Source organism: Terrapene carolina, unplaced genomic scaffold, assembly GCF_002925995.2.
Source record: "Terrapene carolina triunguis isolate 2854851 unplaced genomic scaffold, T_m_triunguis-2.0 Scaffold85, whole genome shotgun sequence".
Taxonomy (NCBI): Eukaryota; Metazoa; Chordata; order Testudines; family Emydidae; genus Terrapene; species Terrapene triunguis.
The window spans coordinates 12,680,413-12,694,877 of NW_020664436.1; the positions used below are offsets into that span (position 1 = coordinate 12,680,413).

General features: G+C 44.3%; 1 protein-coding gene across 1 annotated transcript in view; it reads left to right on the plus strand.

Moving 5' to 3' along the window:
• The first annotated feature begins 2,073 nt into the window (after positions 1-2,073).
• Positions 2,074-14,465, plus strand: part of SRD5A2 (steroid 5 alpha-reductase 2) — a 76,312-nt gene continuing 63,920 nt past the window's right edge. Inside the window, exon 1 of the mRNA XM_026649566.1 lies at positions 2,074-2,468. Within this exon, the coding sequence (XP_026505351.1) occupies positions 2,185-2,468 (284 nt within the window). The 5' untranslated portion in view covers positions 2,074-2,184. The remainder of the gene's footprint in view (positions 2,469-14,465) is intronic.

Consider the following 14,465-nt stretch of genomic DNA (forward strand, 5'->3'; position numbering starts at 1 on the left):
CCTCTCTTATTGACTATGCAAGTGAAACTACTAAGGAGCATCATGTGGTGCCATAGATTCCACAACATGCCGTACACATCCACCTCTATGTTATTTTCTTGGTATGTGTGGCTGGTAGTCTCCTAAATACCCCAGGCCTAAGTTCTGAATTATGTGCAGCCCTTGAGGTAAGGAGCTTCCCCACAGGATGTAAGGGCTGCTGAATGGACTTGCACTGCCCCCACTTGCAACCTCCAGTGTAAGAGCATCTTGGAAGTGTGGTCAGAGGAGGAGTGGACATTTCAGGGGACACCATAATAATTTTCAAGATCACTTGCTCTGACCCCTACTTCAGCTATCTTCCCAGCTCCATAAATTTATTTTTGCTGCTGTCAAATCTCTTTTCACTCATGGCATTGGTTCTCACACATTGGTTCTCCTAGAATTGGAAATACCCTCCTCTGCATGAGCTTTCGTGGGTGAATACCCACTTCTTTGGATGCAGGAAGAAGAAGTGGGTATTCACCCACGAAAGCTCATGGTCCTATACATCTGTTAGTCTATAAGGTGTCACAGGACTCTTTGCTGCTTTCACATTAAAGATTGTGAGGTGGTAATATACTGAGGTAATGGGGACCATATAAGTACCATACCCTGTTTCCCCGAAAGTAAGACATCCCCCGAAAATAAGACCTACTTCCAGTTTTGCCTCTCGCTGTAATATAAGGCATCCCCCCGAAAATAAGACCTCCCCGATAATAAGGCCACCCCGGAATATAAGGCCCCGAAGCTCCAGGAAAAATAAGACCTCCCCTGAAAATAAGACCTAGCGCATCTTTGGGAGCAAAAATTAATATAAGACACTGTCTTATTTTCGGGGAAACAGGGTAGGGAGGATTCTCTTTATCTGGATCACAAATGATAGAGTGCATATTTTGTTTAGAGCATCTTTCACCCAAAGATCTACAAGTGGTTTACAAATATTAATGAATTAATCCTTAAAACAGCCCTGTGAGTCAGGGAATAAAGAACCATTATCCCATTGTAGAGACAGAGCAATTCTTGTACAGTGGATAAGCGACTTGCTCATGGTTACACTGGTAATATGTAAAGGAGACAGCCAGGAACAGACTACAGACCTCCTGCCATGAGCTCTGTTCTCCGAACATCCTTCCTCCTGTCACTTCTTCCACTTAGGTCCTTGCCTTTCAACTGGTGGATGAGCTTTTGTGTTTCCTTAGCCTCTTCTCGGTCAGCTCATATTCTAAAACCATCCTGTTGAAGAGCAGGTTGACCCTGTGCTGCGAAGGTGCTCTGTGAAATAATGTTTTTCTGTTTAAAATTCCTATTTCTCTGCCCTTTATTGCTATAGACTAACAGACATTTTAGTATTAACCCTTGCATGAAGCACAGCACTAAATATTCCTACTGAGCTTCTGACACCTTTATATACTTTCCCATCTCCAGTAGTAACCGGGTTTTTGGTCCAAAGATTGTCTAGGGAAAAGAAAAGATGCTGACATAGGGAGCCTGATCCAAAGCCCACTGAAATCAATAGGAATCTTCCCAGTGACTTCAATGGGCTGCAGCAAGCCCTATCCAGAGGCCCAGAGGAGGGGCAGATGATCGGAGTGCAGGTGAGGTCAGGGCCGTCCATACCCATAGGCAAAGCACACAGCTGCGTAGGGCTCTGCTCCAGCCCCTGCTCCGGCTCTTCCCCATGGCCCCCACCCCTGCTCCGCCCTAGCCCCGCCTCTTCCCTTCCCGGCCCGGCCCCACGCCCCTGAGCTCTGCAGCAGCCAGCATAGCCCAGCCTGCACTCCCGGCAGCGGGAAGTGCAGACCCGGCCCCAGCCGCGCCGATGGTGAGTGCTGGGGGGTGGTTCCCCCCGTCCCCCAAGCCCGTCCCTCCCGCGGAGGCCTGGGACCCGCTCCCCCCCCTCCCCGCGGAGGCTTGGGCCACCCCCGCGGGGGCGTGTAGGGCCCCAGAATAGCTAGGGACGGCCCTGGGGGCGCGGATCCGGGTCTGAGGGGCCAGTCCAGCAGGGCCGCCCCTCCCTGCCCCAGCTCCCCCTCCCTCTAGGAGGAGCTCCGCAGTCTAGTCAGCCCAAGTGGAAGCCGCTCGGCTGGGCGGGGTGGCCGCTGCTCTATTAATGCAGGGGCTGGCGGTGGCTTGGGCTGCCCTGTCCCCATCCCCATCCCTAGCATGCAGTGCTCCCCGAGCCTGGTGCTCGCCCTCAGCTCCCTCCTGGGCGCCCTGGGCTTCCTGCTGCTCTGCCTCAACCTCCGTGCCCCGGCCAGGTACGGGAAACACCAGGAGAAGCCGGGCAAGCCCTGGGCCAGGGTGCCTGCCCGCTGCGCCTGGTTCCTGCAGGAGCTCCCCTCCTTCTTGGTGCCCGCACTGCTGCTGGCGCTGCGCAGCCCGCCCCGCCTGGAGCCCCCGGGCTGCCGGCTGCTCTGCGGCATGTTCTGCGGGCACTACTTCCACAGGTAACGCGAGCCCCGGCCGCCGCAGCTTGGCGGGCGGCAGGAGGGGGGTGGGGCGCGGGCTCGCTGCGGGGCGAAGGGTCTCTGGGTGGCTCGCTAGGGGAGAGCGGGCTCGCTGGGGGGCGAAGGATCTCGCGGTGGGCTGGCGGTGCAGAGGGTGGCTCCGACCCCAATGGAAGGGGCTGGGTGCTGGCTTTCTACCTTGGCTCCCTGCTGCTCCTGCGACCGGCGAGGTGACGCTCCTGGCTCTGGTCACTGAACGACGGGACTCGGGTTAAGAGGCTGAAGTCTGTTCTTTACTCCCGGTTCCTTGTTAAGTGCTTCCTTATTCAAAGGCCAAACTTATTTCAAATGGCTACGTCCCACTTTCAGAAATGCCATCCATGGAATGTGGTCAAAACTTTTAATTTCTAAATCGTCAGTGTCTCAGTAACTATCGATTAATTTAAATAATCCAGAGGCTGGGTCATGACCGGCTGGCTGTGACAAGATGAGGCTCAGGTCACCCAGCCCCCCTCAGATTGTTCTGAAGGCGCTTGGAGGTTCCACTCGCTTTGCTCCTGTGCAATGTGTAATGTAAGATGTGAGGTCCCCACCACAGTTGCCAACTTTCACGTGGTAAATAAGCATCCCAACTGTCACAATAAACCAAAAATAAAGCAAATCCCATTTCAAAACAAGCCAATCCCTAAGAACCCCAACTCTCTATGGGCTGGTCTATACTTACCCGTTAGTTCGACGGCTGGAAATCGAACTTCCGGGTTCGATTTATCGCGTCTGGTCTGGACGCGATAAATCGATCCCGGAAGTGCTCGCTGTCGACTGCGGTACTCCAGCTCGGCGAGAGGAGTACCGCGGAGTCGACGGGGAGCCTGCCTGCCGCGTGTGGACCGCGTCTGAACCGCGGTAAGTTCGAACTAAGGTATGTCGACTTCAGCTACGTTATTCACATAGCTGAAGTTGCGTACCTTAGATCGACTTGGGGTGTTAGTGTAGACCAGGCCTATGTGACTAGATCCCCCTGGCATGCAGTCTGGGACAGAGTTGGACCCCCCTGTGCACCCCTGACTCGGTTCCCCCATTACCCCTGCTTGCTGGGAGCTGATCAAAAATAAAGAAGCTACAAGCAACAAGATACAAGCCAAACAAGCAACAAGATACAAGCCAAAAACTCGCCAACAAGCAACTCACAAGCCAATTAAGCCAAAAACATGCCCAATTTCTGTGTTTTTTTCCACGGGTTTGGCATGTCTGGGCCCGACCCCGCTTCCGTGTTGTAAATGGTGCATTAATAAGGAGCTGCGTTTTGCCTGGCTACATGTGACAAAAATGTCTCGGTCAGCTCAAATGACACATCCCTGTGACCGTCCTACGGTTCTGAAGGAGCTGGGACCTGCCACTCTCTGACCTGAAGCTTAGTTTTTGTGCAATATGCTGCCCCATGTCCTGCCTCACCCCACTTCCATATTGTACAGGGCTTGAATAGGGCACTGGGTTTTGACTGACAAATTGTGTCTTGGGTCACTCCCCACAACTGTCAAACTGTTCTGAAGCAGCTGGGACATGTCACTCCCTGACCCACAGGTTTGTTCTTGAGCACTATGGTGTGAGATGTGATTCCCCTTCCTCCCCCCTTGTACTCACCATCCTCCCAATTTCATTTTGTACATGGAGTTTGAATAGGAGCTGGTTTTGACTGGCTGCACTTAACAAAATAGGTATTGGGTCACCCCAAGTGACTTGTCCCTCTGACTGTTCTTTCATTATGCCGAGATAAGGATATGCCACTCCCAGAAGTGAACCTTTATTTCTGGTCTGACAAATTTATTACCCCAATTTTAAATATGTGCTTTCTTTGTTAGTAAACATACAATATGCATGTAAAAATCAACAAAAAAGCAGTATTTAGCCAAGTTGTTGCAAATCCAGCTGTAATGTTTTAACAAATTATGTGATAGTTACAAATGAAGAAGTCTATAGGAACTTTGTTTTGTTGTTAGATTAATTAAAAACAGGGAAAATGGCTAAAGTTACCCAAAATTGTTTGTTATAGATATAGAAACATTTGTTATGTTTAGTGTTGTCTTTTCCTTGTTACACAGCAAAAATAATATGAAAACACTACCAGGGCGCAGGTGGCTCTCAAATAAACTTGTTTATTAGCTGTATGCAAATGTACAAGACCTAGCTTAATGCACACTTCTGCTATGAGTGGTTTCTGGTGGCTTCTAAAACATAGAAAACAGTGAGCAGCACTATAGCACTCAAACTATGTAAAGGAATACTATCCTATATCTTTCTTTGAAGGAGGTAGCATCTGTAGTGTTGCTGTGAAACTCATATAATAGTAATGTGGCTTGGTACATTTTAATGGAATCTGGAGAACTCTTTGTGTGTGGCTGGAATATCTCCACCTCGATTCCGTTTTAATTCCATCATGAAGTCCTCAGTTTTACCAAGTTTGTGGATACATACAAAATGGTTCCCAGTGTTATGTTATCCCAACAACTTTGTACCTATAATGACAACACCTTGTCTTTAATAAATTTTACTATTAATACAAATAATTTTGATGACTTTTATTGAACTAATCAATATTTGAAAAAATATTTTAAATAGTAATGCTATTTTTAAGTTACATGGAAAAGAGCTATAGAGAGGGCAAATGAAGGATTTTTCTGGGGTAGGAACATTTCATTTTTGTCTGCATAGTCAGTGAATGGTATTTGAAAATATGCAGGCCACTACTCTGAGGTGCATCCACGAAATACATCTTGTTTTCTTTTAACTTGCTATCATGCACAGAAATCTCTGATGGAAATAGCAGAAAGTCAAATTTTTGAATCTTTCTGTGATCAGACTTAACTGTGAGTGTAATGATAAACTGCATGGCTCACCATTAATGAAATTATACGTACTTAGTTGATGTAATGCAATTGCCCTTGTTCACTTTGACTCTGAAATTGTAAAAGAAGTAAAATGTTGCTATTTATTATGATAAAATATTTTAATTAATTAATTGTTGTTGTTGTTAGTATTGATCACTGGTTACACCTATATTTGAGCATTCCTGAGGATTTGTATTAAAAGGCCCTGTTTTGCATAAAGGGAATTTTCTTCATGAATTTCTGCATAGAATTGCTGCATAATTTAGTGCTATCTGCCTCTCCCTAAGGAGGTATTTATGGTCTGTAATCCTACCACCACCATTGACTGCTCCAAACATCCACATGGAGGGGGAAACTGATAAAGGTTTGGGTGCAGAGGGGCTAGTAAAAGAGTTTAATAGATTCAGACATTTTCTGGCCAGAGGAGACCATTAGATCATTAGTCTGTGTCTGACCTCCTGTATATTACCATAGAATTTCACCCAGTTTCTCCTGTATTGAGCCTGGTGTGATGTTGCACCCCATAATGCTTTATAGAAATATGCTTATGAATGTAAATATGACATAACTGGAATATGTTTTACGCTAGATATGCCATGTAACATATCTCTGCAAAGGTTATGATCTACTGGATATATTCATCCTATTTACATGCATGTATCATTTTTGTATTCAAAGTTATGAATATTGGCTATGTATTTGTTTGATTTTAAGTAGCCTGAGTGAAGCAGTTGGTCAGCTTCTTGAGAATAGACTATTCTCAGTAAGTGCCCAGTCAAGAAACACTTGAGCTAACAATGAGCTTTGAGAGATGCCAATCCACATCTGAACTTTCCTGGGAATGTAGCTCAGCCTGTAAAGTTCTGATTCATGCATGGACATGTGACTTGCCCATGTGACTCCAAAACTCCATCTTGCAGCTGGATTCTGCATAAGAGAGGGGAAGGGGTTTCCACCCACCAGAGAGAGTCAATTTAAGCCCCTATGAACCCCTCCATTTTGTCTTCAGCTGGCTCAAGAGGTAGCCTCTCCACCCCCAAAGGATATCCGAAAGAAACTGGAACAAAGAACGGTAACCACAGGGGTGTGAGTGATTCCTGGACCCAGACTAGAAGGAGGCTAGTCTGTTTTAAAAGCTTACTGGAACATCTCAGGGTGCAATTTCATCTGTAATCACTTTCTTACTGTATTAGGCTTAGAATTGCATATTTTATTTTATTTTGCTTGGTAATTCACTTTGTTCTGTCTGTTATTACTTGGAACCACTTAAATCCTACTTTTTGTATTTAATAAAATCACTTTTTACTTATTAATTAACCCAGAGTATGTATTAATACCTGGGGGGGGGGGAACAGCTGTGCATATCTCTCTATCAGTGTTATAGAGGGTGAACAATTTATGAGTTTACCCTGTATAAGCTTTATACAGGGTAAAATGGATTTATTTGCGGTTTGGACCCCATTGGGAGTTGGGTATCAGAGTGCTGGAGACTGGAGCATTTCTTAAGCTGTTTTCAGTTAAGCCTGCAGCTTTTGGGGGACGTGGTTCAGATCTGGGTCTGTGTTTGTAGCAGGCTAGAATGTCGGGCACAACCAGGCAGGGCACTGAAGTCCCAAGCTGCCAGGGAAAATGGGCTTACAGGTAGTCTCAGCACATTAGGTGGCAGTCCCAAGGGGGTTTCTGTGATCCAACCTGTCACACCTGGTAACTATTCTTTTTTTTTAATTATTTTTTTATTGATTTTCATAAAGGAGGCAATGAAAAATACAAGAAGGTAAATGACTTACAATTTGATATTTTTTTCCAAATATTGGGGTTGGGACCCACAGCTGAACCCAGACCCAGCTCATTGCTCTCAGCTGACAGCTAATGAACAAGGCCTCTTGATTGACTGAAGACCCCCTCAGTCACAGTCTTAAATCCTGCATCAGGCCTGGGTTTCTGGCTGCTCAACAGCATTCCATACCCACAGCTGTATTTCTATTCCTGCTCTCAGCTCCTTTCATGTTCCTCGCCCTTGCTCTGGCACCTGCTTCTGTATCCTGCTCCCTGACCCTGGTTCCACTTCTGGTTTCCTGTTCCTGGCTCTTGCTCCTGTCCTCACCGTGGCTGATAGTCTGGCTCCAACCCCTGGCTCTCGGCTCTGGCTTGTTCCCCAGACTTGGCATTCGGTTTCTGGCCACTGCTCTGACAATTGATGCCTGGTCTCTGGCTGTCAGCTCTGGCTCACTCCCCAGACTTGATAACTCAGCTCCTGACTTGGCCACTAGGCCTGACTACCTCTGTTCCAACCAGTAGGCGAGGCAGCCGCAGCCCAGTCATTATACCAAATCACATGCTTCACTGGATCTACAATAGAAGTAAGCAATTGTGCAGTTTTGTAACTCGTTAAAGCTGCAAGACCAGACAATACAAAACCAGACAACACTACATAGATCTAACATGTTAAGGAGGGCTAACAGTAATACTATAGAAGACATATATGAATAGGGAGAAGAAACAAAGAGGAGATGGGGAGAGGAAAGAAAGAGGAGGGGTTAGGTAGACTGGAGGTTTGGCATTCTTTGAGCCATCTCAACATTTTTTATCCAAATGTATCTAGAAAGAGGATCCAAATTTCTTCAAAAATCATACCATTGCTCTATATGGCAATACCAATAATCTGTGTTTGACTAACATGTATCTTCTAGAATGGCATCCACTCTTGATTTGAAGACATCAAGAGATGGAGAATCAACCACTTCCCTTGGTAGTTTATTCATTGGTTGATCGCCCTCACTTTTAAAAGTTTGAACATAAATTTCTAATTTGATTTTGTCTGCCTTTAACTTCCAGTCATTGGTTCTTGTTCTGCATTTCTCAGATTAAAAAACCCTTTATTACCCATGTGTACTTGTATACCATAATCTAGACATGTCTCAGTCTTCTTTTTGATAAACTAAACAAATTGATCTTTTTAAATCTCTCACTGTATGGCATTTTCTCCAGCCTTGAATAGGTTTTTTTTGGCTCTTTTCTGTGCCTTTTCTAGGTTTTTCAACATCCTTTTAAAACTGTGGACACCAGAATTGGGTGCAGTATTCTAATATGAGTCTCACAATACCATAAACAGAGGTAAAATTAGTTTCCTACTCATATATCCAAGGATTACATTTGCTCTTTTTACCACATCATTGCACTGGGAACTCATGTTCAGTTGCTTGTCCACTTCATTAATGATTTGGATAATGGAGTGGAGACTATGCTTGTAAAATTTGTGGATGATGCCAAGCTTGGAGGGATTGCAAGGACTTTGCATAACAGGGTTAGGATTCAAAATGACCTTGACAAGTAGGAGAGTTGGTGTGAAATTAACAAAATGTCATTCAGTAAAGACAAGTGCAAAGAAATACATTCAGGAAGGAAAAATCAAATAGACAGATACAAAATGGTCAATAGCTGGCTACACAATACTTCAGAAAAGGATCGGGGGTTATAGTTAGGGTGACCAGATGTCCCAATTTTATAGGGACAGTCCTGATGTTTGGGGCTTTTTCTTATATAGACCCCTATCACCACTCCACCCCCGTCCTGATTTTTCACACTTGCTATCTGGTCACCCTAGTTATAATGGATCACAAATCAAATATGAGCCAACGATGTGATGCTGTGACGAAAAAGGAATATTAACAGGTGTGTTGTGTGTAAGACACGGGAGGTAATTGTCCCTCTCTACATGGCACTGGTGAGGCCTCAACTGGAGTATTGTCCAGTTCTGGGTGCCATACTTTAGGAAAGGTGGAGAAACTGAAGAGTGTCTAGAAGACAGCTACAAACATAAAGGGCTTAGAAAACCTGACAAATGAGGAAAGTTTTTAAAAAACTGGGCATGTTTAATCTGGAGAAAGAAGACTGAGTGGGGACTTGATAACATATTTTAAAAATTATCATCAATTGTTCTCTGTGTCCATTGAATGTAGGACAAGAAGTAATGGGCTTAATCTGCAGCAAAGGAGACTTAGGTTAGACATTAGGAAAACCTTTCTAATTGTATGGATAGTTAAACTCTGGAACAAACTTCCAAGGGAGGTTGTGGAATCCCCATCACTGGATATTTTTAAAAACAGGTTGGACAAACACCTGTCAAGGATGGTCTGGGCATACTTCGTCCTGGCTCTGTGTGGGGAGATAGACTTTATGGCTCTTGAGATCCCTTCCAACCTTACAGCTCTATGATGCTATGACCCCTAAATACTTTTCAGAATCACTGCTTTCAAGGACACAATCCTTCCCCTGCCCCCGTTTGGTAGTTATGGCCTGCATTCCTTGTTCCTCCATGTATTAAAACATATTTTGTTTGAATCCGATTGCTCTGTCCTCTTCATTATTTACCACTCTGCCAATCTTTGTATCATCTACAAACTTCAACAGCAGTGATTTTATATTTACTTCCAGTTGTTGATGAAAATGTTGAATAGTGTTGTGCCTAGTATTGATCCCTCCAAAACCCCTCCAGAAACACCCACATTCTGTGATGATTCTCCACCGTCGTCTACTTTTTGAGTCCTGCCAATTAGCTATTTTGTAATCCATTTAAAGTGTGCTTTATTGGTATTGTATAGTGCTAACTTTTTAATCAGAATGTTACAGTACACTGTATCTTTTCTATGGCGGCCCTTATACTGCAGTGATGAGCATGGTATCAATGCACTGCTGGAAGGTGCTCAAAGCAATGTGACTACACATCTGTTGTATGGTGTGTTTTTTCCTCTCATCCTATCCCAGGGATAGGAACATGTGCAGGGGAGTATATTGTTTTGGCAGGGTTTTAGCTTTTTTGTTTTTGTTTTGTTTTGTTTTTGTTATTTAAATATGTATTGCTTTGGATTTGTTAGAGAAGGCAAGATCAAAGAAATGTGCCTTGCAGTTGGAGCAGAAGGTGGTGAGGTTTGTGATGGTTCCTGAGGGAGTTCATTCCACAGTTTAAGATTGATCCCAGAGAAAGTTCATATCTACTGCACAGACGAGCTTTACCCTATTGCAGAGAGTTCCATTGTCACTGAGGAGTGGAATTGTTGACCATACTCTGTGTTCCTGGAGCTTAGGAAATCTTTTGGATATCCTGGGCCCAGGCACCTTAAAGATAAGGAATGAGACCTTGAACTTGATTCAAAATCCAATAGGAAGCCACTGTAAGGAGGGAGGACAGATATATGATGTGTGCATGATAGCCTCTTTTGCTGAGGAGGTGCCTTGCAGTGTTCTGTACTAGTTGGAGTTTCCTAAATGCTGACGGCTTCATGCCCAAGTATATCGCATTGCTGTAGTCCAGCCGAAAGGTAAGGAAGGCATGAGTAACTGAGGCCAGGTCATTGTCTTATAGAATGGGATGGAGTCTCCTACCCAGTCGGAGATGGCAGAAAGTATATCTCGCGCTGCAGCATGGCTGCAAATACTTTACCTTTATCAACCAAACTAAAAATGCCATCAGAAAAGAAAAATCAGGTTTGTTTGACAAGACCTATTTTCCATGAAACCATGTTGACTGGAATTAATTGTATTCCTATTCTTTAGCAATTGAATCCTGTATTAGCTTTTCCATTGTTTTGCCCAAGACTGATGTCAAACTAACCTGCCTACAGTTACCCAGGGCATATTGCTTGCACTTTTTGAATATTGCACAATATTAGTACTCTTTTAGTCTTCTGGAATTTCCCTGGTATTCTAACTTTTATTTAAAATTAAAATTGATGGGCCAGAGATCTTCGTAGCTCACTTTTTATAACTCTTAGGTACAAGTTATTAGAGCATTCTGATGGTCTGGAAAGTAGTTCATCAGTCTCATGTGATACAAATACATCATCCTGTTTCTTTTTAAATACAGACCAGAAATATTTATTGAATGCTTTCTGCATCATTATTAACAATTCTACCAACTCTATCCATAGGTGCTCAACCCCCCTCTGCCCCTGCCATGCTCCCATTCCATCCCCTTCCCCAAAGGCCCCGCCCCAACTCCGCCCCCTCCCTGCCCCTATTCTGATTCCTTCCCCAAATCCCCGCCCCGGCCACACCTCTTCCCCTCCTCCTCTGAGCGCACCATGTTTCCGCTCCTCCCCCCTCACTCCTGGAGCTTGCTACAGCTGTTTGGCAGCAGCAAGTGCTGGGAGGTAGGCGGAGGAGTAGGGACGCAACACGCTCAGGGGAGGAGGCTGAGGTGAGGTGGGGCGGGGAGGGGAGCTTGGCTGCCACTGGGTGCAGAGCACCCACTAATTTTTCCCTGTGTAATTTTTCCCAAGGCTGGAGCACCCACGGAGTCAATGCCTATGACTCTATCTAGTAATATGTCTATACCCCTATACCATTGCTGGGATTTCCTTAGTTACTAATATTTTCTAAAAACTCCTTATTGTCATGAGCCCTGCCAGCCATGGATTTTTCCCTGATGTCTTTAACTTCCCATATCAACTTTCTATACTTTTTAACTTCTCATTTATATATATGATTTCTTATTGTTGCCTCCACTTTCTTTCTTGATTGTGGAAGCATGGCTTTTTGTTCATCTAATAAACTCTCCTTTAAGAATTCCCAACTTTCATTCATGTTTTCTTGTCTATTTTTTTCTTCCAATCAATTTCACTCATAATTTTCCTCAGCGTTGAGAGATTAACCCTCTTGCAGCACCAAGTTTATATATTACTTGTTCGGACTGTCCTCTGTTTGCCCATATTGAATGTAATCAGGTTCTGATCACAGGTCCCTAGGCAACCACCAACATCCAGTCCAGTGATTAATTCTTTTTTATCTGTCCTAATAAGGACCAAAATAGACCAAAGTAGACCTTGTATTGGGTGCAGCACCTTCTGTGCTAGAAAATTATTATCTGTAATTTTGAATTACTGAAACGATGTTTTATTACTGGCTGCATGAGTTCTCCAGTATATGTCTCCAAAGTTGAACTCCCCCATAACAGCATTGTTTCTGTCAACACATTAAGCATCTGTCTGTAAAGAGTAACTCATCCTGTTCTCTGGTTTGAGTCAGTGGCCTGTAACACATCCCCACCGGACCCCAAATTGTGCTTTGTTAGTTAGCACATTGATCCATATGCATTCAAAATTTTGTGGTTCTGAGTCACTGATAAATCTAAAACTGGTAAGATGTCTTTAATATCGCGTGTCATCCCTCATCCTCTTACCCATTCTCTTCTTCCTAAACACCGTCTCGCCAGTCATGTGAATTGTCCCACCAAGTTTTAATAATGCCAGTTATATAATTTTTCTTCATCAATGAGAATTGCTAATTAATTGTTAGTTGTTACCCAGACTCCTACCATTGATATATAAGCAATTGAAAAATTTCTTCTCTTCACATTCTTTGCCACATCAGTGCCATTTGTTCATGACATCTTTAGTTTGAGTTTTGTACTGCATTTGCCTCCTTAGCACCCTCCCCTTGTATTGGTAGTTTAATGCCCTCCTAGCTGCTCCAGCTAGTCTCCAACAAAGCTGTACCATTGTGTGCCAATATAATTATCAGTGAATTATTGAATTTTTGTGTGAGTCAGAATCCCCAAAGAGATTTTAACAGACCAGGGAATCAATTTAACCTCCCATCTGATGTGGGAAGTCTGCAGCTTGTTGAAGATGAAGACCCTTTGGATATCTGCATACCACCCTCAGACTGATGGGCTGGTTGAGTGGTTTAATCAGACCTTAAAGAAAATGCTCCCGAAGTTATTTGCTCAGGACCTTCGACATTGGGATCAGCTACTCACAGCATTACTGTTTGCTATTTGGGAAGTACTACAGACCTCAAAAGGGTCACCTGCAATGTGATTACACCATAGTGACATTGTGGGGATCACCGAGATGGGTAAGAAATCCTGTCATCACCTGCCCTGTAACCCTGGGGGCCTTTATGCTGTGCAGAGTTGATTCAATTTCCTGACAAGTACAAGGGCTCCCCCTGGCTTCTATCAGCCTAGTTACTTTTTTGCAGGATGACACCAACAGCCCTTCCAATCCCGAGTCTCCCCAAATCCATTCTTCCCGTGATCTTAAGTACCAGGCACTCGGACTGCTTCCCTATGGTTCGTCACCCCCAAAGGCGTGACACCAGCCCCCCCAATTAACAATTCACTTTGACACACACAAGATTTGCACACCAGACACTATCTTGGGATCAAAATAAACAAAAGGTTTATTTAATAGAAAAACCACAGATTCAAAGATGAAATAGTAAGGGAGAGCAAACATGTACTAGTTACACAGAAAACAAACAAAGACACGACCTCAGACTTTATACTTCCATATTAGATAAAGTCCTTTTTCTAATGCAAGTTACCTAATTCCTTTGAACAGTTTCCCAGCATACCTCTTACCTATGGGGGTGGGGGCAGGAATTCAGCATTTCAGTGACCGCCTCCTGCCTAGAGGCCGTCCCTCAGTTTCTGGATGAAAACTTCAATTTCAAGCCTTCTTTTAAAAAGGCTCTTCCCCCCCCCCCCCCCCAGTAACTCATGGTTATTCAGAATAGGGAAAATTCCCTCTTGACTTGGTAGCTGAGATGTCTCAATTTTTTCCCATTAACTCTAATACTCCATCATTGTCTTTTCCTCGGCTGGACCATGGATGGTTACTTGGAGCTGGTTTTGTGTAAACATCTGGCTTGGGGGGATGCCCCTCCCTGCTATGAGGTGTAGCTGATGTTGTAGTACATGTTATGAGTACAGTTATCTATATACACAAATGCACAGATTCATAACCACAGTCTGTATACGTACATCATAAGTTCAGACGATCAAGTTCAGAACATTACTAGCTTTCAGAAAAGACCTTACTCAATACACTTATAGTACAATGATACAGGATGCAATCCGTTGGTTCAGTTGCTCATTTTGGGGGTTTAAACCTTCTGTTTTCCTCTTGGGGTGGCTAGACCCCCCACTTGTCACAGTAGGAAATTTGTTTCAGTGAGAAAAAGCATATTCTATTGTCCAGGTCAAGGGCTGACTCAGGCTGCTCAACCTAGGACTATGTACAAGATAGCATCCATCACTGCTGACACCACCTTAAGGAGGAAACGCTCTCAGCCCCTCTCAAGGATTTGCAGATGTTTCCATGGCAGCTTA